At 35.5% G+C, this 22982-nt stretch overlaps 1 protein-coding gene across 1 annotated transcript in view; it reads right to left on the reverse strand.

The window, feature by feature from the left end:
* Positions 1–5685: 5685 nt before the first annotated feature.
* Positions 5686–22982, reverse strand: part of ZNF326 (zinc finger protein 326) — a 47759-nt gene continuing 30462 nt past the window's right edge. Inside the window, exons 9-13 of the mRNA XM_037826676.1 lie at positions 22505–22604; positions 9519–9649; positions 8099–8194; positions 6381–6621; positions 5686–6313 (exon numbers count right to left, since the gene is read on the reverse strand). Coding sequence (XP_037682604.1) covers positions 6204–6313; positions 6381–6621; positions 8099–8194; positions 9519–9649; positions 22505–22604 — 678 coding nt within the window. The 3' untranslated portion in view covers positions 5686–6203. The remainder of the gene's footprint in view (positions 6314–6380; positions 6622–8098; positions 8195–9518; positions 9650–22504; positions 22605–22982) is intronic.

The raw sequence follows: 22982 nt of genomic DNA on the forward strand, positions 1-22982 counted from the left end.
GAGGTGATGGTAGCAGGTTATTGTGAGAATAAGTAACTGCTGAATGATACGTGAATGTGGTGGAAAGGGGAAGCTTAGAGTCATTATGTCACCAGAAGGAAAGTCGGAGGTTGAAAGATGAGAATGTATAAAACAGTGACTCTTGTAGTGGACAATCTCTATGATTAACTGGACAAATGTTAGAAATCTCTTTCATTAACTAGAACAAATGTATGACACTATAACTAGAAGCTAATAATAGAGGGGTATATGGAAAAAATATATATACCTAATGCAAATTATGTACTACAGTTAGCAGTATTTTAACATTCTTTCATCAATAGTAATAAATGCACTATATCAATACTAGAAGTCAATAATGAAGGGGGGTGGTTAGGGGTATGGGAGGATTTTAGTTTTGTTTTTTTGGGTGGTTTTTTTTTTGTCTTTATTGCTTTTCTGAAGTAATGGAAGTGTTCTAAAAATTGAAAAAAAAATAATTGTGGTGATGCACAGCTGTTTAATGGTACTGTGGGCAACTGAGCACTTTGGATCTTTGGATAATTGTATGGTATGTAATCAATCTCAATAAAATTAAATTTTAAAAAATCCCATTGGAATGGTAATTAATTTATGAATTCATTTGAGGATGAGTGACATCTAGACAACATTGAGTCTCTACAAGCAAGAAAATGTTTCTTGACTTATTCAGGTGTTTCACATCCTTCTTTAAAATGTAGTTTTCCAATATAACTTCTACAGTCCGTTTTTTTCAAACACCATATTTACATTGAACTTTAAATAGGAAGTGAGAAATGGTAGGTTTGTATAGATTAGAGTGAAATAGTGACACATCCCAAAGTAATTTGGACAGAGAATAAATACATATAAGCAGGGCCCCCCGAGGAGCTGGGGAAAAATGTGGAAATGTTGGACTTCCTCACCTGGATTGTTGCTGATGTTCTCACAAACATTGAGGACTGACGGTTTGATGTGCCGAGCCCTCAAAAACGTAACATCTATACAGTAACAGGCATGGAAGCCTGCAGATAATAGTTTGCCAACCACTAGACTTTTTTGTATTGTTACTTGGAGTTTATCTTCTCACTCTGAGTGAAAAATTCCCTTTCGCTGGCAGATTTTGATTACAGGGAACCTAACATTTTAATTATGTGAGGAGGGAGAAACAGGATAAATTGGAAATGGACAAACAGGGTAAACAACAGGTTTTTCTTTATTTGCCTGTCTTCTAAGTATGAGGAATCACAGTCCCTTGTGGTATCCACAGAACTGGGGCACTACCATACTTATAGGGCTCTTTCATATACTTCTGGGAGCCTACCATATCAGAAGTCTCACTCTATTTGGCAAACAGCAAGCTATGCTAATGGATTTAGTCTGGAAAAATTCCAGACTAACAGCTCTGAATCAGGAACTGGCATAACCATTTCTGGCTTACAACATTACAACCAAACCCTCTTATACGTGCCTCCAAAAATGGGGATAAATCAATAATTTTCATCAGTATGTACCTGTGAGCATCTTGGCCCTCTTGGTTTCTCCAAGATCTGATTCCTTGTTGTAGATATTCTAGAAATGTCTCACAGCACCCTTATTGCTTCTCTAATATGGTAATCAAGTTATCTTAATCACTGTAATTTTATATCATTGTTATTTCTTCTGTAACTTTAATAGAACTTTAAAAGACAACTTGAATCCGGTACAACATCTTGATCTGGAATTCCTAACAGATTCATACTTCATAGTCATTTAATAACTGAGCTGCTTGTATGGAGTTCCCCTCCAAGCTCCATGCTGTTTCACACCTTCCTGTTCTTGCATCCCCTGTTGAACACAATGCCACCTCCTGTTACCATCAATACCACCTAAATCCCTTCTGTTCCTGTACAATATTTTTAAACACTCTCTCTTCTCTCTCTCAGGAAAATGAGAGGAAGGGGAAGTGGGAAGAGACTAGTATAAAGATTAGTATGATTGTTTCCAAGGACCAAGGAGTCCTCCCAGGGTGGCAGCCCCTACTGAATATACTACTGTCATGAATTTGGCCTCCTTGAACAGGGCTCCCTGTTTTTGTCAACACATCAAAAAGGGATTCATCTATTCCATCCTTTAGGGCTGGTTCACCTTATCTGGACTCAAGGAACCAGTAACTATCAAATAAGAAAGTCAAAATTGTTAATTTATAATATGAACTGTAGCTGTCACATAGACAGGAACACTTCTGAAAGCATGACTTTTCCATTTTCAGTGGATGTCAAACTATAATAGAAACTTTGCTTGTATTCAAAATAAGGATAATTTGGTAGATGAATCAAATGTTAAACAACATTAAGTCTAAGATAACCTAATAGGATCTACCTCTATAATGAGGACACTCTCAAATATGTTTTGACATACACTACCAATATTTGCCTTTGTATTTGTAGCACTTTGTTCTATGTGTCCACGACTTTTGATACACACTTTTCTAGATATTTTCATCTATTTTCACCTTATTCTTAAAAAGGATTAAAGGCTTTTTAGATATTACACTATTATAAAATAGAGATGTTATGTATCATATTGCAAAATATAAATGGATATATTTTATAATAAAATATAAATATGATATTTATATATTATATAGTCAGGTTATAGTCAAATCTTGCAGCTCTTGGAACCACTCCATCTCTTGAAGCAGGGATCATATTCAAATATTTAAGGACCAAGGCAGTTAACATACATATATCAAGACTGCCAAGATATAAGGCTGGAGAAACAGGCAAGGAACAAAACATTCAGAGCCATGTAGACAATGCTAAAAGGATAAGGACATTAAACTGACTGGTTGAAGAGCCAATGAAGGATTTCAAATACGATAATGACACAAAAACCCGTACTATGGATAAACTACAATTACTATTATTCTGACTTCACAGTATGATCATAAGAACTAAACCTAAAGGGTTAAAAGAAAAAAAAATAGGGCCAGTTTTCTAACTTCCAGAGAGGTCCATGACAGGTCATACCAATGCTTTAGTAAAATATTACGGAGAATCACTCAGACCTATGCCTGCTTTCAAAGGGCAAAAGTTCCTGCTTTGATATGGAAGAGTCACAGGCACTAAGAATTTGCTTGAGGACCCCAGCAATGTTCTCAAAGAGTAATCACTAACCACTACCACCATCAGGTTCACCTTGGATTCTTGTTAAAAATTTACCATCTCCAAAGTATCTGATCTAGAAAATCTGGGATGGTGCCCTCAAATCCTTTTACAAAAATTTAAGTGCTGTCCCATGTTTCCTCAGAAAAGCTTTATCTAACAGTTACAAGACCTAAAGGATCAAGAGTCAGCCAAGAAAAGCTGACAGGCATAGGCTACAAAAAATGCTAAGTTCTGGAGACAGGGAACAACTTCATCAAAAAACAAACAAACAAACAAACAAAAACGTGCAGAAGGCTAGTTTGACTGGTATGAAGAATGGCATGATATAAAATTGGAAAGGAAAGCTAGGCCAGGGCCATGGAGTATAGATTCCACAGGTACAAAAGAAAGCCAGTAAGGGGTTTTAAGCAGGAGAGAAATATCTGAATTATACTTTTAAAGGATTGTATATTCTGTGTAGAAAACTGAGTTTAGCAGGGAGAGAGGGGCAGCAAAGAAATTAGTCAGTAAGCTATTTCAATAGTCTGGGAAAGATATGATGGTTACTTGGACTGGATTGGCAAGCAGTGGAGGTGGAAACCTAGGAGCATAAATTTTGGAAGTAAAACAGGGAGATTTTCTGACATATTGGTGGTAGGAGGTGATAAAAAAGAAAGAATAAAGGATAGTCCCTAGGCATCTGGCTTAAACAACTGCATATGCCATAAGTAAATTTCTTTTGCTTATTAGAACTGTTACGTGTAGCTTTTAACAACAATAACAAATAGTACTTGGAAAACCGAAGTTGAAAGATCTTACAGAAATCATTATAAAAGCATTTAAAATATAAAGGATCACAAAATTAATCTGCCTGCAAACTAAACTGCATATCTATAACTATATAATAGAATATATACAAATTTGAATCTCTGAATTAAGCACATTAACAAAATACATTTCATTAATACAGGCATACCTCATTTGATTACGCTTTGCTTTATTGTGCTTCACAGATAACGGCATTTTTTACAAGTGCAGTTCTGTAGCAACCCTCCATCAAGCGAGTCTACTGGCGCCATTTTTCCAAAACCATGTACTCACTTCGTGTCTCTGTGTCACATTTTAATTAAGGTATGTACATTGTTTTTCTAGACATAATGCTATTGCACACTTAATAGACTTCATTTATACTGTAAATATAACTTTTATATGTACTGCGAAACCAAAAAATTTGTGTGACTCATTTTATTGTGATTTTTGCTTTACTGTGGTATCTGGAATTGAAACTGCAGTGTCCATCTATACCCTGCCAATTAGTTGGTCTATAACAGCTTTCACGTGTTTTTATTTTTCATATAGCCTCTGAAAGAAGAATCCACAAAAATTACTACTTAGATCTTCTTTGCTACCTCTCATTCTAAAACATCTACTTCGAAGTTTTACACAGGATTCTTGCTATACAAGATTCTTTCCCAAGTTTAGCATCTTAAACAGACTATTAGACACACTCTTCTTTTAAAAGCACCATAGACAGTACCAAAAGAACCAAATTTAATTCTAACACAAAGAGATTATTCTTTCACCTTAGTCCTTCTACAGATATTTTTTAATAAAGGAGGAAATAAGAGGGTTGATCAAATCCTATTATCCTTAAATTGTGAACTTTTGAGCAAAAAGAGTTTCTGAAGCCTGTTTAAGTAAATACAGACTCCTTGACAGATCAGAACCAAATTTCTCCAGTCCTCAACTAACCTTGTTCTTATTTGGCTCCAAATCTCTACAACTGGATATAAGTGCCTACTTGATTTTCCCAGTGTAAAGGTAAACAAACCTAGCCCACTGGAAAAAAAAAAAACCTTACTGGCCCAGAAAAACTTTATTTTAAAAGCTTTGTTATATGCAAAACAGAAATTATCTGTGGAAAGCTACAAATACTGATACATTCATCCATTTAATGTCTTAAAATTACTTAGTATACCCCCATATGCATATATTCATCCATTTAGTACCTCAAATTTTTGAGAACCTAATTTTCAATGAAATTGTCTCCCTTTCAAAAGAATAAAAGTACTGCTTCTAAGTGATATTGATGGATGGTCATTGAAAATAAACCAATCTCATCTTCCCTTCTTGAGTATGTAAACCTATGAGCCATAAAAGGTAAGAATTTTATTTGAAGAGAAAAATCTTTTTAAAAAATGATATTTCACAAACTCAGACATGACAAAAGAACTAAAGAAAGTATGAAAAAATTATTTGTATTGAAATGCTTTTTCAGGAAGATTTCAAGATTTTGCACAGGCACAGAGAAAACAAACAGAATAAAAATGTATATAAACAGGTCAGTTTGAAACTGACCTCTATTTGAAATAGATTAAATAAAAATATTTTAGCCATACTTAAAAATACACGACTGAAATAAATTTTTTCTTTAATTCAAGTTTTCTCAATCATTTTGAAATACAGGTGAACTGAACTCATACATTAAGGCAAATTCTGATTTTAAATACTTTAAATTGATGAACTCTGCTTCATTTAAACTGCTAATCTAGGGAGAAAGTTTTTGTAAAAAACATTTTATTGCTACAAAGGGAAGCATAATCACAAAAAGCTTTCAAACATATCAACACAAATTACTATTCAATGTCCAGTGCAGTAAAAAAAATACACAGCACAAAATACTTGCCCAGTTTATCTCTTCTAGGGTAAGCATTCAAAAAATAAATGCACACTTGAATATTACTCCCCAAAGCAGCATTTAAGTTCAAATGATTAGAACAGATATACTAAGAATACACATCTATTATTCTTAACACCAATAAAGTAATAAAAATTAAGCTTAAAAATTATACAAACAATTTATCAGATCTAAGTTTGGTAGCTATAAAAACTAAACTAAAATAGTCTTACCTTCATTTTATTAAACAAATTGCAAACATTTAGAAATCATATTAAACAAATTTTAATGTTTGGAATGCATGCAACATCGGTGTTATTTTAAGTTGATAAAATTTTTACCCTTTTCCAGATTAGCACAGAAATTTAAAGCTCTTTTTAAACCTGACTAATATCTTATATTTAATTTTCTTCAGGCTGGTCAATATACAAGTGACCAGGCTCTTCCTCTGCTTCTTCCCCCACTCCCTCTACTTGCCCCACTCCCTCTGCTTCCCCCACTCCTCCTACTTCTCCCACTCCTCTGACTCCCCCTATTCCTTCTACTTCGCCTCTCTCCACCTCCCCAACTCCCTCTACTTCCCCCCATTCCTGCTACAACCCCCTCCCCCTCCATTTCCCCTACTCCCTCTATTTCACCCTCTCCCTCTACTCCTCCAACTTCCTCTACTTCCTCCACTTCCCCCTCTCCCTCTACTTCTTCTTCGTCCTCTTCCTCCTCTTCTTCTTCAATAGGTTCATCAATCTTTTCATCTTCCTCCTCATCTCCTTCTATTTGCTGATCCTGAGAATGATCTTGAATTTCAAACGGATTCTCACCCTAAAAAATGAGAAATAGCTTTTAAAGTCAGCACACTAACACATTCTTATACTAAATTTAATAAATCAAATGCTGAATATTATATGATTCCACTTATATGAAATATCCAGAATAAGCAAATTACTGAAACAAAAAGTAGATTAGAGGTTACCAGGGCAGGGGGAAAGGCAAAATGGGGACTTACTGCTTCATGTATACAGTTTCTCTTTTGGGTCATGAAAAAGTTTTGGTTATGGACGGTAGTGATGTAATTACATTTACATAACATTGTAAATGTAATTAATGTCACTGAACTGTACACCTAAAAATGATTAAAATGACAAATTTCTGTTATATGTATGTTACCACAATTTAAAAAGCAAAAAATGTAGTAAACAGTGACAAATATGATTACAAATTACAAAATAGGACCCTAAGGAACAAGACCAAAGAACTGGGACTATTCAGCTTAGAGATCACCTGCTTGGGGGATTAACTGAATGGTCTTTAACGATATAGCAGGCTTCTTCATAGAGTTTCTGATAATCACTACAATAGCCAAAACAAACCTTCTTAAAATTTTATTCTACAAAACAAAAATTTAGTTAACTAAGTAAATAATAGATTTTCATAAATCTTCAACATAACAGCTTTGTTCAAGTAGAATGATTTTAAGTGATGTATTATTTTATACGTAACTAAAATTTTATTTCTCTAAATATCCTGTATAGTAAGTTCTTGTATGTGCACTACATGTTCATAACATGCTATATAAAGAAGGATTAAAGTAACAATACATGGTAAAAATCCTGAGGGACCAATGGGTCAGGTATACCCAATTGTTCAAATCTGAGTTTCCTATCATTAGGAGCAAACCTTCTTTCTCCCGGCTTCTTGATTCTATAAGGAAGTTTCTTCTAGAGCAACATATCTGACCTACCTCCTACTCAAGAAAAAGGAATGACTTATCTGATCAGTATGCTTGGGAGAAGAAACTGTACACATAAAATATGGTCCCTTATGGGTTCTCTTGTGGATCTCCTAGCCACAGAAAGGATATATTCTAGTCTGTTCCATGCCATGTGATAAATTGGGGGAAGTCTGTTGCTGTCTAGCTGGGCCAATGACAGGGGTTGGGGAGACATAACTATCTTATTCAAAAAGTCCACAGTAACTACACATCTAAGACATATCCTCCAAGCCATCCTTTAAAAAAATAAATAAATAAATAAAGAATAAAGCTGACATTTGATCTTCTATCAGACTGTGTATTACTGCTCAATTGGTTTAGAGCTAGAAAGAAAGAGAAGAGTCACTTATTGACTTCCTACAATCCCCACACTTAAGAATACAGAAATTTTAGCAATGCACAAGATATTAAGAAAAATCTTCCTAATAGGTTGTACAATACCTAAATATCACAAAAGGTTACTATGACACCATTTAATTACTGCAATATTACAGTAGTACTGAAAAGGCTTTTGTGCTAAAATCTTACCTTAACAAAACGTTCATATCGTGCTTTCACTATTGGATTATTTAAAATGCTTGTAGCAGTCAAGACACTCTCTCTTTTTATTTGTTCTTTATAAGCCTATGAAAAACAGAACATACTCATGGTACCTAAAAACCATGTCATGAAAAATATTTACATAATTAAATATAGCATTTTATGTCAGATCCTTAGATTTAAATGAATTGTTTTCTGGCATATTGAGTTATAGAGTAATAAGAGCTACCATGTCAACAATCTAAATCATCTACAGATTAGAATAATGTAGATTTCTATTAACTAATCAACTTTAATTTAAAAAACACTAACTCTCCAAATACTAGAAGTCTAGGTCTACAAGGTGTTTTTTGCCTTTCCACTCTATATCCACCTCCCCCTCCACCAACTATTTCCAACTACTAATTTTCATGCTACCCAAACAGAAAGAATAATTGTTCTACTATACAAGTAATTAGCTCCCCTGGGCTATAGTAATCATAAGGCTGTATTATGCAGAGGAAGAACGGTAATAATGTGGAATGTCTAGTTGTTAAAACGGTGGCAAGGGAATAGCAAAAGAGAAGAAAAAAATAAAGATCAAGAAAATATTTGTGCTGAAAGTGCCTAGAAATCTGAATTAAATGAGTTCCACTTCAGTGCAAAATACGAATTTAAGATTCAGGTATGCTTGATTTAAAAACTAAAGCCTTTAATATTTGCTTTTTCTAAAGGTGTTTTTCAAGCAAACTAATTAAACATTAGTTTTGTCTGAAATAAATCTGGTGCTAAATATCACCAGCCAATCTGGAAGCAGAAATGTTCTCATCGAAAAGAAAATAGTAAACTTTTCAGTGATAGTCTATTCAAAAAATAAAACAACTGATGGTAACCAGCAAGTTTTTAAATTTATTTTTCCTAACCATCAGAAAAACGTATCACTTATAAATCAAATCTTTACTTCCCTTTACTTCTTGTTTTAAAAAAAAAAAAAATACATTCAAAAAACTATTTTACACTAACTTAAAAAAACATTAATTCAATGAAAGCTATGATTTCCTAAATGCTTACAATGTGCCAGGCACTAATTTAAGTGCCTTGTATGTTTTAATTAATTTAATCCTTAATCACAAAAGAGATCAGAATGATTATCCATCCACATTTTACAGAAGAACTGAAACTATTCAGAAAAGTTAATTTACTTGCTCAATACACTTTATGTACTGAGCCAGGACTCAAACCCAGGATGCACTGCTCCAGAATTCACAATCTTAACCACTATGCTACACTACCACTCTAGGTACCCTTACAGTTATTCACATCTAAGATTAATAGGGATTGTATGAAGGTAGTTATTAAACAATAGCCAAAGGACAATAAAAGATTGATGGACAATTCAATGACTTTATTAACATATAACAAAACATACCTGCCTGCCTTTGATATGGTCAGGAGATTTTAAGTGCTGCTGAACTGTACTATGTAAAGCAGGGATATACACACTGCAGGCACTACAGTGAACAGTCTCTACTTTCATCATGTGATCATCTGCAGTAACACCTAAAAAGAAATTAAACTATTAAAGAATAATAATGATTTATATATACTTATTCCTGACAAATCGAGTTTTTACTACCTAGTATATGCAATTATTTATATTCCTTCTTCCTAAAACAGGATCAGAATATGAAGGTCTATTTTTAGTTTTTCTACCACATCTATATGCCCCAATTTCTGAGATGTGGATAGGAACGACATCACCAAGATGGCAAAGCAAGATGCTCCAGGACTCCAGCCCCCCAAAGAAGCTTTGAATAACAACCAAAAAACTTGCATAACCATTACTTCTCAGAGCTCTAGAAAAGTCAAATAGCTGCTGAAACTGGAAAAGCACTAAATCAAGAAAAAGGCAACTTAAAAATGATAGGAAAATGTTGTAGGGCCCTTGCTGGCCCTTCCCCTGCCCACTCTCCAGCTCAAAGTGCAGCCAGCTCATGTCCCAGCATGGAACCCTAGTCCTAGCTCTGGAGGGAGCAGATACTATGCACATACTAGGGTGCATGTATGTCTGTGCCAATATATCTGGTGGCAGCCTGAAGGACTATATCAGTAAAACTGTCGCAAGCTTGCTGTCCCAGAATTTGCCCTGTACATGGAAGTGGCTTGCAGGGTAGGTGGAGCACTGAGAAAGCAGTCAAGTTGCGGCTGCCTGGGGAAAAGGAGTGCTAACTTTGGGACCTGCAGGGTGGCATAAGGGACTGGAAGGAAAGACTGTTACTAGGGGATAGGGGATGTTCAGATCCATATGGATGGGAAAATTCCTAGGGCCTTGCACACACCAAGAAGAGAGACCTCTATGGAAAAGACCACAGATGACCATAAACTTTCACCTCAGACTGCTCTTTACACACACTGTTGGGCAGGCTACGCTCTGAAGGAAAGCAATTACACAGAACAGATCTGCAAATACCGAGAAAGGGGTTTTCCTCCCTTTGTTTTGTTGTTACTTTCCAGCATTCAAGAAAATGTCATAATAATAGCTGAATACAAGCTTAAGGAACAGGTATCTCAGTGACTAAATTCCAAAAAAATTTTCTAAAGAATATTCCTTAGACTATTAAAATATCCAGAGTGCAACAGAAGATTATATGGCATCCAAAGAAACAGGGAAAAATGGCCCATTCAAAGAGTAAGAGAAAGCATTAGAAACGGCCAAGAAGGAACACAGGCTTTTGGCTGTATCAGGCAAAGTTCTTTTGTTGTAATTGTCTTAACTATGCCCAAAGATGAAAAGGATAACACAGACAAAGAAATAAATAAGGAAACAATAAATGAAAAAAAGAGAATTCCAATGAAGAAATGGAAATCACGAAAAGGAACCAAACAGAAACACTGGAGATGAAGACCACAGTAACTGAAATAAAAACTTCCCTAGAGGGTAATAAAGAACAGGCAGAAGAAATAATCAGCAAACTTAAAGATAAGACAATTGAAATTATGCAATCTGAAAAGCAGAAAGAAAAAAGTTCAAAGAAAAGTGAACGCGCCTAAGGGACCAGTGGAACACCATCAAGCAAACCAAGATATGCATTATGGGAATTCCCAGAAGGAAGAGAGAAAGGAGCAGAAAGAATATTTGAAGAAGTAATGGCAGAAAACTCAATCTTAACAAAAGACATAAATATATACATCCAAGAAGCTAAAAAAAATTCCAAATAGGATAAACTCAAATATACCCATAACGACACATGATGAACAAACTGCTGAATGACAAAACAAAGTGAGAATCCTGAAAGCCACAAGAGAAGCAGCTCATTATGTATGAGGGAGCTTCAATAACATTAAGTGCCATTTCTCATCAGAAACTATAGAGGTAAGAAGGCAGTGGGATGACATATTTAAAGAGCTGAAAGAAAAAAAAAAAAAATTTCAACCAAGACTCCATATCTGGCAAAATGGTCTTTCAAAGGTGAGGGAGAAAACGGACAAATATTTTATGATCTCACTGATATGACCTAATTAACAATATGTAAACTCACAGACACAAAATACAAAATATAGGTTACCAGGATATAGAATGAGGCTAAAGAAAGGGGAGCGTTCTTTTAATATATGCAGAATGTTTAACTAGGGTGAACTTAAATGTCCGGAAATGTACAGAGGTGACGTACAGTAGCATGTTATTGTGAGAATAAGTAACAATGTTGAATGGTGAGTGAGTGTGGTGGAAAGGGGAAGTTGAGTCATGTATGTTACTAGAAGGAAAGATGGAGGTTAAAACATGCAAAGTGTAACACATTGAATCTTGTGGTGGACAATGTCAGTGATTAACCGTACAAATATTAAAAGTTCTTTCATGAACTAAAGCAGATGTACGACACTATTTTAAGGAGTTAACAATAGAGAGGCATATGGGAAGAAATGTACCTACTGCAAAGTATGAACTACAGTCAACAGTAATATAATGTTTCATCAACAGTAACAAATGTACCACACCAACACTATGGGTTAATAATATGGGAGGATAAGGCGTACGGGAAGATTAGGGTTTTCTTTTTTTATTTAATTTCTTTTCTGAAGTAATGAAAATGTTCTAAATTTGATCATGGGGCTGTATGCACAACCATGTGATGATAATGTGAACCAGTGATTGTATATTTCAGATGGTTTCTATGCTGTGTGACTATCTCTCAATAAAATCACATTTAAAAAAATGAGGGAGAGATTAAGACATTTCCAGAATACACAAATGCTGACAGAGTTCACTGCCACTAGACTGGCCCTACAAGAGATGTTAAGAAGAGCTCTCCAGGTTGAAAGAAAAGGACAACAGATAATAGATTGAAGCCACATGAAAAGATTATCTCTGGTAAAAGTAACAACATGGGAAAATATAAATGCCAGGACTAATGTATTTTTACTCACTTGTTACTACTGTATATTTACTCACTTTGTACTCACAGGACTATTGCATTTGCAACACACTTTTTTCTTTCTGCAGGACCTAAAACACATATACCTAAAAAATAATGATAAATGTATGGTTTTAGACACACTAGGTATAAATATGTAATTTGTGGTAAGAACAACATAAAGGAGGGGGAGAGCAGGGAAGTATAGGAACAGTTTGTATGTTGTTGAAGTTAGGTTCGTATCAAATCAAACAAGACTGTTACAGATTTAGGATGTCAAATTGAAACCCCATGGTAAGAACAAACATAATATTTGAAAATATTTACAGAAGGATATGAGAAGGGATTCTATAGGGTTCACTACAAAGTTCAACTAACCATAAAAGTAGGTACAAAAAAGGGATAAAACTTACAAAATACACATAGCAAAATGACATAAGGAAGTATGGCGTTATCAGTGGTTACTTTAAATGCAAATGGGTTACAAACTCTTCAGTCAAAAAGCAAAGACTGGCAGAGTGGAAAGTAAAGAATTACCCAATATATGCTGTTTGTAAGATTCACCTTAAATTCAAAGTCAAAAGTATGCAGAAAGTGAAAGAACAGGAAACTATATATTCCATGCAAAGCGTAACCAAAAGAGAGGAGTGACTATACTAATATCAGGCAAAATATACCATAATCCAAAAATCTGTGAGACAAAAAACATTATAAATTGATAAAAGTTTCAACTCACCAAGAAGATAAAACATGCAAATATATATGTACCTAGTAACAGAGCCCCAAAATACATGAAGCAAACACTGACATATTTGAAGGGAGAAATCAATGGTTCTACATTAATAGTAGACTTCAATATAATACTTTCAACAACGGAGAGAACACACAGAAGATCAGTAAGGAAACGGAGGACATAAACAGTACTATAAACCAACTAGACCTAACAGACATATATAGAACACTTCATCCAACAGCAGAATACATTTTCTTCTCAGGAACACATAGATCATTTTCAAGGACAGATCGTATATAACGACAAGAAAGTCTCAATAAATTTAAAAAGACCAAAAGGAATAAAGCTAGAAATCACTAACAGGAGAAAAAGGAAAACATTCACAAAAACATAGATATTAAATAATACACTCTTAAACAACCAGTGTGTCAAAGAAGAAATCACAAGGGAAATTAGGAAGTTTTTTGAGAAGAATGACAGTGAAAATAGAACATACCAAAACTTGTAGGATGCAGCAAAGGCAGTACTCAGAGGGAAATTTATAGCTCTAAAATGCTTACCTTAAAAAAAGATCTTAAATCAGTAACCTAACTTCACACCGGAGGAACTAGAAACTGAACCCAAAGTGAACAAAAGGAAGGAAATAATAAAGATTAAAGCAGAGATAAATGAAATAGGGAATAGAAAAACAGAATCAACAAAACCAAAATAGTTCTTTAAAAAGATCAATAAATTTGACACACTTTTAGGTAGACAAAGAAAAAGAGAAATGACACAAATAAAAATCAGAAATGAAAGGGGGACATTACGGTATACCAACTTTACAACAATAAAAAAGATTATAAGACGATATTATGCACACCTGTATGCCAACTAACTAGATAACTCAGATGAACTAGACAAATTCCTAGAAACACACACATGACCTACACTGACTCAAGAAGAAACAGATGATCTCAACAAACCTATACCAAATAAAGACATTGAATCTGTAATCAAAACCCTCCCAGGAGATCCTAAGAAGGTGGCTAGGTGAGACAGGGCAAAAAAACACCTCCGTGAAAAATACTAGATAAAAACCAGAATACCAGTTTCAGCGATGCACCAGCTGGACAAGCTCGGCTAAAACCACAGGGACCGTGCACTTGGTGAAACTGGGAGTCTGCATTCTGAAATAAGCGAGTAAGCCAGCTGAAAGTCCCGCAGCCATGCTGCAGTGTGGGGAAACCAGGGGTTGGCATTTGGAGATGGACTAGTTCTTTTTAAAAAAAAAAAAAAAACAACAAAAAAAAAACCCAGGAGTGGCTGCAGTTACGACAGTGAGAACGACGCAGTGAAGCATGGCAGGACTGGGCTGCACCAACATCTAGGTGTCTGGTGTGGAAGACAGACCGCTGCTGATTCCCTCAGGACGGGGGGGGAGAGGGGAGAGCCAAAAGGAGAAAGAAACCGCACTGTTTGCAGCCGGCTCCCCGGCAGGCTGGACACTCCTGCTCAGGGCTGTACCCACAGCCCAGAGCCGCGCCAGGAAACCCAGTCTGACAGAGAGTGTATCCCACGGCACCGTGCACAGGCCACAGTATCAGCCGTAGACAGTGGCCTTGGGTGCGTACACAGCTAGTTGTCCCAGAGCTGGGAAGGCAGAGCTGTGCGAAAAGGGAGGGGGGTTGAGATGCCCCATTCAGCCATCTTTGCTTCAGGCTGGGAGCACCCCTGTATGGCCCGGCGTCCCGGGGCTTCCCTTGAGGGACAGCGCGCACTTGTGACGTAGCACAGCCTTCCCTCAGCAGAGGTCCTGGAAGAGCACAGGTGAGAAGGGGGGCCCACTCAGAAAACCCAGGGATGCTACGTCAATGCCAGGGACTTGTGGGTCAGCGGCAGAGAAAATCTGTGGCAAGACTGAAATGAAGGCTTAGACTCTTGCAACAGCCTTAAATCTCTGGGAACACCTGGGAGGTTTGATTATTAAAGCTGTCCTACCTCCCTAACCACCCAGACACATGCGCCACATTCAGGACGGACAGCACCAACAACACACCCAAACTGGGTTCACCAACTGAACCCCACAAGAACCATTTCCCCACACATCACAAAGACAAAGTTGAGGAGAACTGACTTGAGGGGAATAGGTGACTCGCAGACGCCATCTGCTGGTTAGAGAAAGTGTACGCCACCAAGTTGTAGATCTGAAAAATCAGATTGGTATTTTTTACAACTTGAAAGAACCCTATCAAGCAAAGCAAATGCTAAGAGGCCAAAACAACAGAAAATCTTAAAGCATATTATAAAACCAGACGATATGAAGAATCCAATCCCAAACACCCAAATCAAAATTTCAGAAGAGACACAGTACTTGGCGCAATTAATCAAAGGACTAAAATTAAAGAATGAAAGCATAGCACAGGATATAAAGGACATGAAGAAGAACATGGCACAAGTTATAAAGGACATGAAGAAGACCCTAGAAGAGCATAAAGAAGAAATTGCAAGAGTAGATAAAAAAATAGAATATCTTATGGAAACAAAAAAAACTGTTGGCCAAATTAAAAAGACTCTGGATACTCATAATACAAGATTAGAAGAAGGTGAACAATTACTCAGTGTCCTAGAGGACGACAGAACAGAAAATGAAAGAACAAAAGAAAGAATGGGGAAAAAAATAGAAAAAATCGAAATGGATCTCAGGGATACGATAGATAAAATAAAACGTCCAAATTTAAGACTCATTGGTGTCCCAGAAGGGGAAGAGAAGGGCAAAGGTCTAGAAAGAGTATTCAAACAAATTGTTGGGGAAAACTTCCCAAACCTTCTACACAATATAAATACACAAAGCATAAATGCCCAGCAAACCCCAAATAGAATAAATCCAAATAAACCCATTCCAAGACATATTCTGATCAGACTCTCAAATACTGAAGAGAAGGAGCAAGTTCTGAAAGCAGCAAAAGAAAAGCAATTCACCACACACAAAGGAAACAACGTAAGACTAAGTAGTGACTACTCAGTGGCCACCATGGAGGCGAGGAGGCAGTGGCATGACATATTTAAAATTCTGAGAGAGAAAAATTTCCAACCAAGAATACTTTATCCAGCAAAACTCTCCTTCAAATTTGAGGGAGAGGTTAAATTTTTCACAGACAAATAAATGCTGAGAGATTTTGCCAATAAAAGACCTGCCCTACTTCAGATACTAAAGGGAGCCAGCCCTACTGACAGAGAAACAAAGAAAGGACAGAGACAGAGAATTTTTAACAGACATATATAGAACCTTACATCCCAAATCACCAGGACAAACATTTTTCTCTAGTGATCATGGATCTTTCTCCAGAATAGACCATATGCTGGGACATAAAACAAGCCTCAATAAATTTAAAAAAAAAAAAAAAAAAAATTGACTATTGATATTCAAAGCACATTCTCTGACCACAATGGAATACAAATAGAAGTCAATAATTTTTGATTTGTAACTCCACTATTTACTTCCTACATGATATAAAATACACAAACTCTAATGACAAATCAGTGGTTTGGGACTCAATGTAAAATATGTAATTTTTGACAAGAACTATGTAAAGGTGGGGGAATGGAGGAGTACAGGAACACAGTTTATGTGTCCTATTGAAGTTAAGTTGGTATCAGAGAAAAACAAGAGTGTTACAGATTTAAGAGGTTAATTTTAAGCCCCACAGTAAACACAAATTATCAGAGAATAAGACCATAGAGATGAGAAGTAGAGTATGGGTGATGAGAAGTGGGGGAAGGGGCAATGGGGAGTTAAGAAATGAGTGTAGGGTTGCTGTTTGAGGTGAAGAGAAATTTCTAGTAATGGATGGTGCGAAGGTGATAGCATTACAACATTCTAAATGTGATTAATCCCACTAATGGAATGCTAGGGAGGAGGTGGAATGGGAAGATTTAGGCTGTATATAAGTTTCCACAATTGAAAAAAAAAATACAAGTGTAAACAGATGACAACTGAATGCCACAGATGATCCTGGATGGGATCTGAGGATGGAGGACAGGAGGCTCAAAGGGACAGTTGAGACTTAAGGAAAAAAAAAAAAAAAAGGAAATACAGAATGTAAGCTTTGTATCAATGTTGAATTTCTTGAACTTCTTAGCTGCACTTAATGGGATTGCATAAAAGAATGTTCTTGTTCATGGGAATTGTATATGTGAATTACATTGTTTGTTCAAGGGTGTGTGCAGCTTGCTCTCATATGTTCAGAAGACAGAGCAATAGATGATGGACGATAAATAGGGAGGGAGGGAGGGAAAGAGAAACAGCGGTGTGACAGCATGTTAAAGTTGGTGGATCGGGGTATTGGGGGAAGGGGGTCAGGGTATGCTGGAGTTCTGTGTATGGGGTTTGTATTGTTTTTGCAACTGTTTCTATAACTTTGAATTTATTTCAAAATAACATTAAAAAAAACAAAAAACCCTCCCAAACCAGAAAAGTCTACCCCAGAATGGCTTTATTTATTAACCTTCAAAGAAGAATTAATACTAATCCTTCTCAAACTCTTCCAAAAAATTGAAGAGAAGGAAACACTTCCTAATTATGAGGACATGATTACTCTAATACCAAAGCCAGGTAAAGACATCACAAGAAAAGAAAATTATGAATATGGATACAAAATCCTTAACGAAATACTAGCCAACAGAATTCAACAGCATATTGAAAGGTTTATACACCATGACCAAGCAGTATTTATCCCAGAAATGCAAGGGTGGTTTGACATAAGAAATCAGTGTAATACAACATATTAACAGAATTAAGGAAAAATACGATCATCTCATTTGGTGCAGAAAAGGCATGTGATAAAATAAAGCACCCATTATTGATAAAAACACTCAGAAAACTATGACTAGAAGGGAACTTCCTCAACATGGTAAAGGCCATAGTATGAAAAATCACAGCTAATGTCATATTCAAAAGTGAGAGAATGAAAACTTTCCCCACAAGATCAGGAACAAGACAAGGATGCCAGCTTTCACCACTGCTATTCAACATTTTACTGGAAGTTCTAGCTAGAACAACTGGATAAGGAAAAGAAATAAAAGGTATTCAAACTGGAAAAGATGACATGATACTATATATACAGGAAATCTCAAAGAGTGTACAAGAAAGCTACTAGAGCTAATAAACAATTTCAACCAAGTGGCAGGATTAGATAAACAGGCAAAAATCACAGGTGTTTCTAAACACCAGCAATGAACAATCCAAAAATGAAATCAAGAAAGTAAATCGATTTACAATAGCAACTAAAAGACTAAAATATCCAGGAACAACTTTAACCAAGGATTATAAAGGATTTGTACATGAAAACTACAAATCATTACTAAAAGATATTAAAGAAAAAGATAGCCGATCTTCATGGATTAGAAAACGTAGTATCATTAAGAAGTCATTACTATCCAAAATGATTTACAAATTCAGTGCAATCCCAATCAAAGTTCCAGTAATCTTCTTTGCAGAAATAAAAAAAAGCTGATTATCAAATTCATATGGAAGGACAAGGGTCCCAAAACAGCCAAAACTACCTTGAAGAAGATCAGCGTTTATAAGATTCATACTTACCAATTTCAAAACTTACTAATAAAAAGAAGTGTGATACTGACACAGGACAGAGAGACCAAGGGAACAAAACTAAGAGTCCAGAAATAAATCCAAACACATATGGCCAACTGATTTTTGACAAAGTGCCAAGTTCACTCAATGGGGAAAGAACAGTTTCTTCAACAAATGGTGCTTCTAAACTGGATACCCACATGGAAAGAACGGAAGTGGACCCCTATCCTCACACCATATACCAAAATTAACTTAAAAAGGCGTCAACAACCTGAATATAAGACCTAAAACTATAAAAACTCTTAGAAAAAAACATAGGGAAATATCTTCAGAACCTTGTATTAGGAAACAGATTCTTACATTTTATACCAAAAACAGGAGCAATGAAAGGAAAAAAGAAAAACAGGTAAACTGGACTTGATCCAAATTTAAAACTTTTCTGCAACAAAAGACATTAAAAAGAAAGTGAAAAGACAACCAATAGAATGGGAGAATATATTTGGAAACAATATATCTGATAAAGATTTAGTATCCAAAATATGTAAAGAACTCCTCCAACTCAATAAAGACAAACAATGCAATTAAAAAGGGGCAATACTTGAATAAACATTTCTCCAAAGAAGACATACAAATGGCCAAGAAGTACATGAAAAGATGCTCTACATCTTTAGCCATTAGGAAAATGCAAATCAAACTACAATGAGCTACCACCTTACACTCACAAGAATGACTATTATTATCACCTTACACTCACAAGAATGACTATTATTATTTTTTAATGGAAAACAAGCGCTTGCAACAGTGTAGAGCAACAGGAACCCTTGTACATTATTAGTGGGAATATAAAATGATCTAGCCAGTTTGGTGGTTCCTCAAAAATTTAAACATAGAACTACCATATGATTCAGCAATCCCACTAAGTGTACACCCAAAAGAACTGAAAGCAGGGACTCAAGATATTTGCACACCGACATTCAGAGCAATAATATGCACAATAGCCAAAAGGTGGAAGCAACCCAAGTATCCATCAACCAATGAATGGATAAACAATATGTGGTATATATAGATATAGGTAGATAATAGATATACACACACACACACACACACACACAATGCAATATTACTCAGTCTTAAAAAAGAATGAAGTTCTGATACATGCTACAACATGGATGAACCTGGAAAAGACATTGTGTTGAGTGAAATAAGGCAGATACAAAAGTTCAGATATTATATGACTCCACGTACATGAAATAACTAGAATATGCAAATTTAGAGACAGAAAGTAGAAGACAGGTTACAAGGAGCAGGAAGGGAGAATGGGGAATTAATACATAAAGATAAGAGAGTTTCCGTTTAGTATGAAGGAAAAGTTCTGGTGATAGATGATGGTGATGATAGAACAACACACTTGGCAATGGCTGAGATGGGAAAATTTATGTTGTATATATGTTACCACTGTGGGAAAAAAAAGAGATTAAAGAGAAAATGGCAATTAAATGTGATACATGATCCTAGATTGGATCTAATAATGGAAGAGAAAATGTCCAAAAAGACATTATTGGGATAATTGAAAAAATTATAATATGGAGTGTATACTTTATTATCAATGCTAAATTTCCTGAACTTAATAGCTGTACATAAATGGTTATTACATTAGGTCAGTGTCCTTATTCTCAGGAAAGGTATATGGAAGTGTTAAGTGCTCATGGAGCAAGATATATACAACCTACTCTCAAATGTTTAGAAAATAGAGTTGTGTGCGTGTGAGAGAGAGACAGAGAGAGAGAGGGAGGGAGAGGCAATTGTGCAAAGAAATAAAAAGAGGGAAAAGGAGGAGGGAGGGAGAGGAGGGAAGGAAGAGAGAACGGGAGAAAGGGAAAAAGAGAAAACAATGTAGTAAAATGCTAATATTTGGTAAATCTGGTGTCTGGTGGGGCTTACATTGGAATTTTATGTCTTGTTTTTGTATTATTTTTACAACTTTCCTGTGAGTTTGAAATTATTTCAAAATTAAAAGCTTAAAAAAATATGCAGATTACAAACTGTAAGGTATTAATACATTATATTTCCTAATCATGTTATACAATCATGCTCTGAGGCTTCCAAGTCCTTTTCCCCAGAAATATATATAAAGGAAAACAAATGTTGAATTATTTTGTAGTAAAATAAGAATTTCCATAATTATGAATGTGATCGTGTAGGGAAAGCGGAAAATATGTCAAAACGTATTCATAAATAGTAACGGACATTTATTACTGGAGAAAGTGCAAATATATGCAAGAAAAAGGTATGAGAGAAAATTGCACCTTCTGGGAATTCCAATTCATTATGGCTATGGCACAGATTACAAAGGGACAAAAGATGAAAACAGAGACATAAAGCAGGGCCTAGATCACAGAGATCTTTGTGTGCCATGCCTAGGAATTTGAACTCAATCCTGTAGAAAATGGAGAGTTTTGAAGCAATAAGAGCATGCAGAATTGGAGATAAGAAAGACTAGAAGTAGGGAAACTACAATTGTCAAGAGAAGAGATAAGGATTTAAGCAAATACAAGGTTTAAAGGGGAGGTAAAGAGATTTGGTAAATATTTGAAAAATAGAACTGATAAGATACAGTGCTACCGAGAAAAGTAAAGTAAGTATCTAGGATAACTCCATACTTCTGGCTTTAGTAAATGGAGCCACTTTCCAAAATAAATAAAGGAGATATTTGTTGAGGTTTTGTTTTGTTTTATTTGTAGGGGCCACAGGTGGGGGGGGTGATGCGCAAGGAGAAGATAAATCTTTTGGGTATGTCAGTAAGCAACTGGATGTATGCAACTAGAGTTCAGAAGAGAGATCTATGCTAGAAATACATATTTATAAGTAATCAACATACAGATGTTAATTTAAGCTCTAAAAGTAAATTAATTCATCAAGAAGAAATATAAAGGGAGATGTTAATAGAGCTAAAGACAGAGTACTGGGAAAAACTTCTAAAAGGTTGGTAGAGAAAGAAAAGCTCAAAGGCTAAAACATGACAAAGGTATAAAGAGAATATCAGGACAGAGAGGTGCCAGAAAAAACAAGGAAGGAAACAGATTTGCCAAGAATGCAACTGTCAGTGAAAAATGTTGCAGAAGATGATTAAAAAGAAGCTACAGAAGTTTGTGTCGGTAAGCTCTGTCAGTGCAGTTTCAGTAGTCTGATGGTAGCAGACAACTGTCCAATCTAGGGAAAGAAATAAATGAGAAGTGAGGAAGAAACCAACATGGACTATACTTGAAGAAGCTTGGTTGTTTAAGAGAAGAAAAGGAAGAGTTTAAGGGCACTATTGTCTGTTTTTCTTTTCCCTTTTTTAAAGATATGAGCATGTTTATAGGCTTCAAAGAAGGAATCAAAAGAGAAGGAAAAACTGAAAAACAGAAGAGCAAAAGTCCTGAAGGAGATGAAAAGGAATGAAAGAGGAAAAGAACAGATGGAAGAAGTAAGTTTTAAAGTCAGTTTCCTCTAAAACTGAAGTGAAAGAGGTTAAGGGAAGGAAGAGATAAGTTTGTAAGCATGAGAGCAGGAAGTCAAAGGAGTTGATTTCTGATAACCCACTAAGGGCTATCTCACATGTGCACTGTAGGGTACAGTGGGCATCATTTATAGTGAAATAGGTTATGGTATATAAAATACACATGTGGACTTCTAAAACAATTTGTTTAAATGCTTACCTTCCATAACATCTTTTTCAAGTATTTTATTTGCTTCTGTTTGACTATTTGTCTGTTGCTTACGGATAGAAGTTTTCTTGAATTTATTCACCATACATTCCTAGAAAACAAAATAGGAAGGTTTTGTAGATCAGAATCCAAAAAGTTTCAATGAGTACCAAGTATCTGCTTAGCACCATGCTGGTCCTAAGGAAAATAAAGTACAAGAACTAGCATCTGTTCTCAAGGAGCTTATTAAAATTTAATTGAAAAGACTATAATAAAATACCAGGAAATAACAAAAATTATTCACTTTACAAAATGTATTTTATAGAGATAAAGAAAGGTCAAAGAGATCTGGAATAGGAAATAGTCAAAAAGTCTTCTCAGGATAGGTGTTTTAAGTCCCAAATGACAGATGGGAACCAGTTAAAGGAAAGACATTACAGAAAGAAGTTGAACTAAGGAACACAATTCTGCAGGGATATAAAGGTGTAAC

Source organism: Choloepus didactylus, chromosome 2, assembly GCF_015220235.1.
Source record: "Choloepus didactylus isolate mChoDid1 chromosome 2, mChoDid1.pri, whole genome shotgun sequence".
NCBI lineage: Eukaryota > Metazoa > Chordata > Mammalia > Pilosa > Megalonychidae > Choloepus > Choloepus didactylus.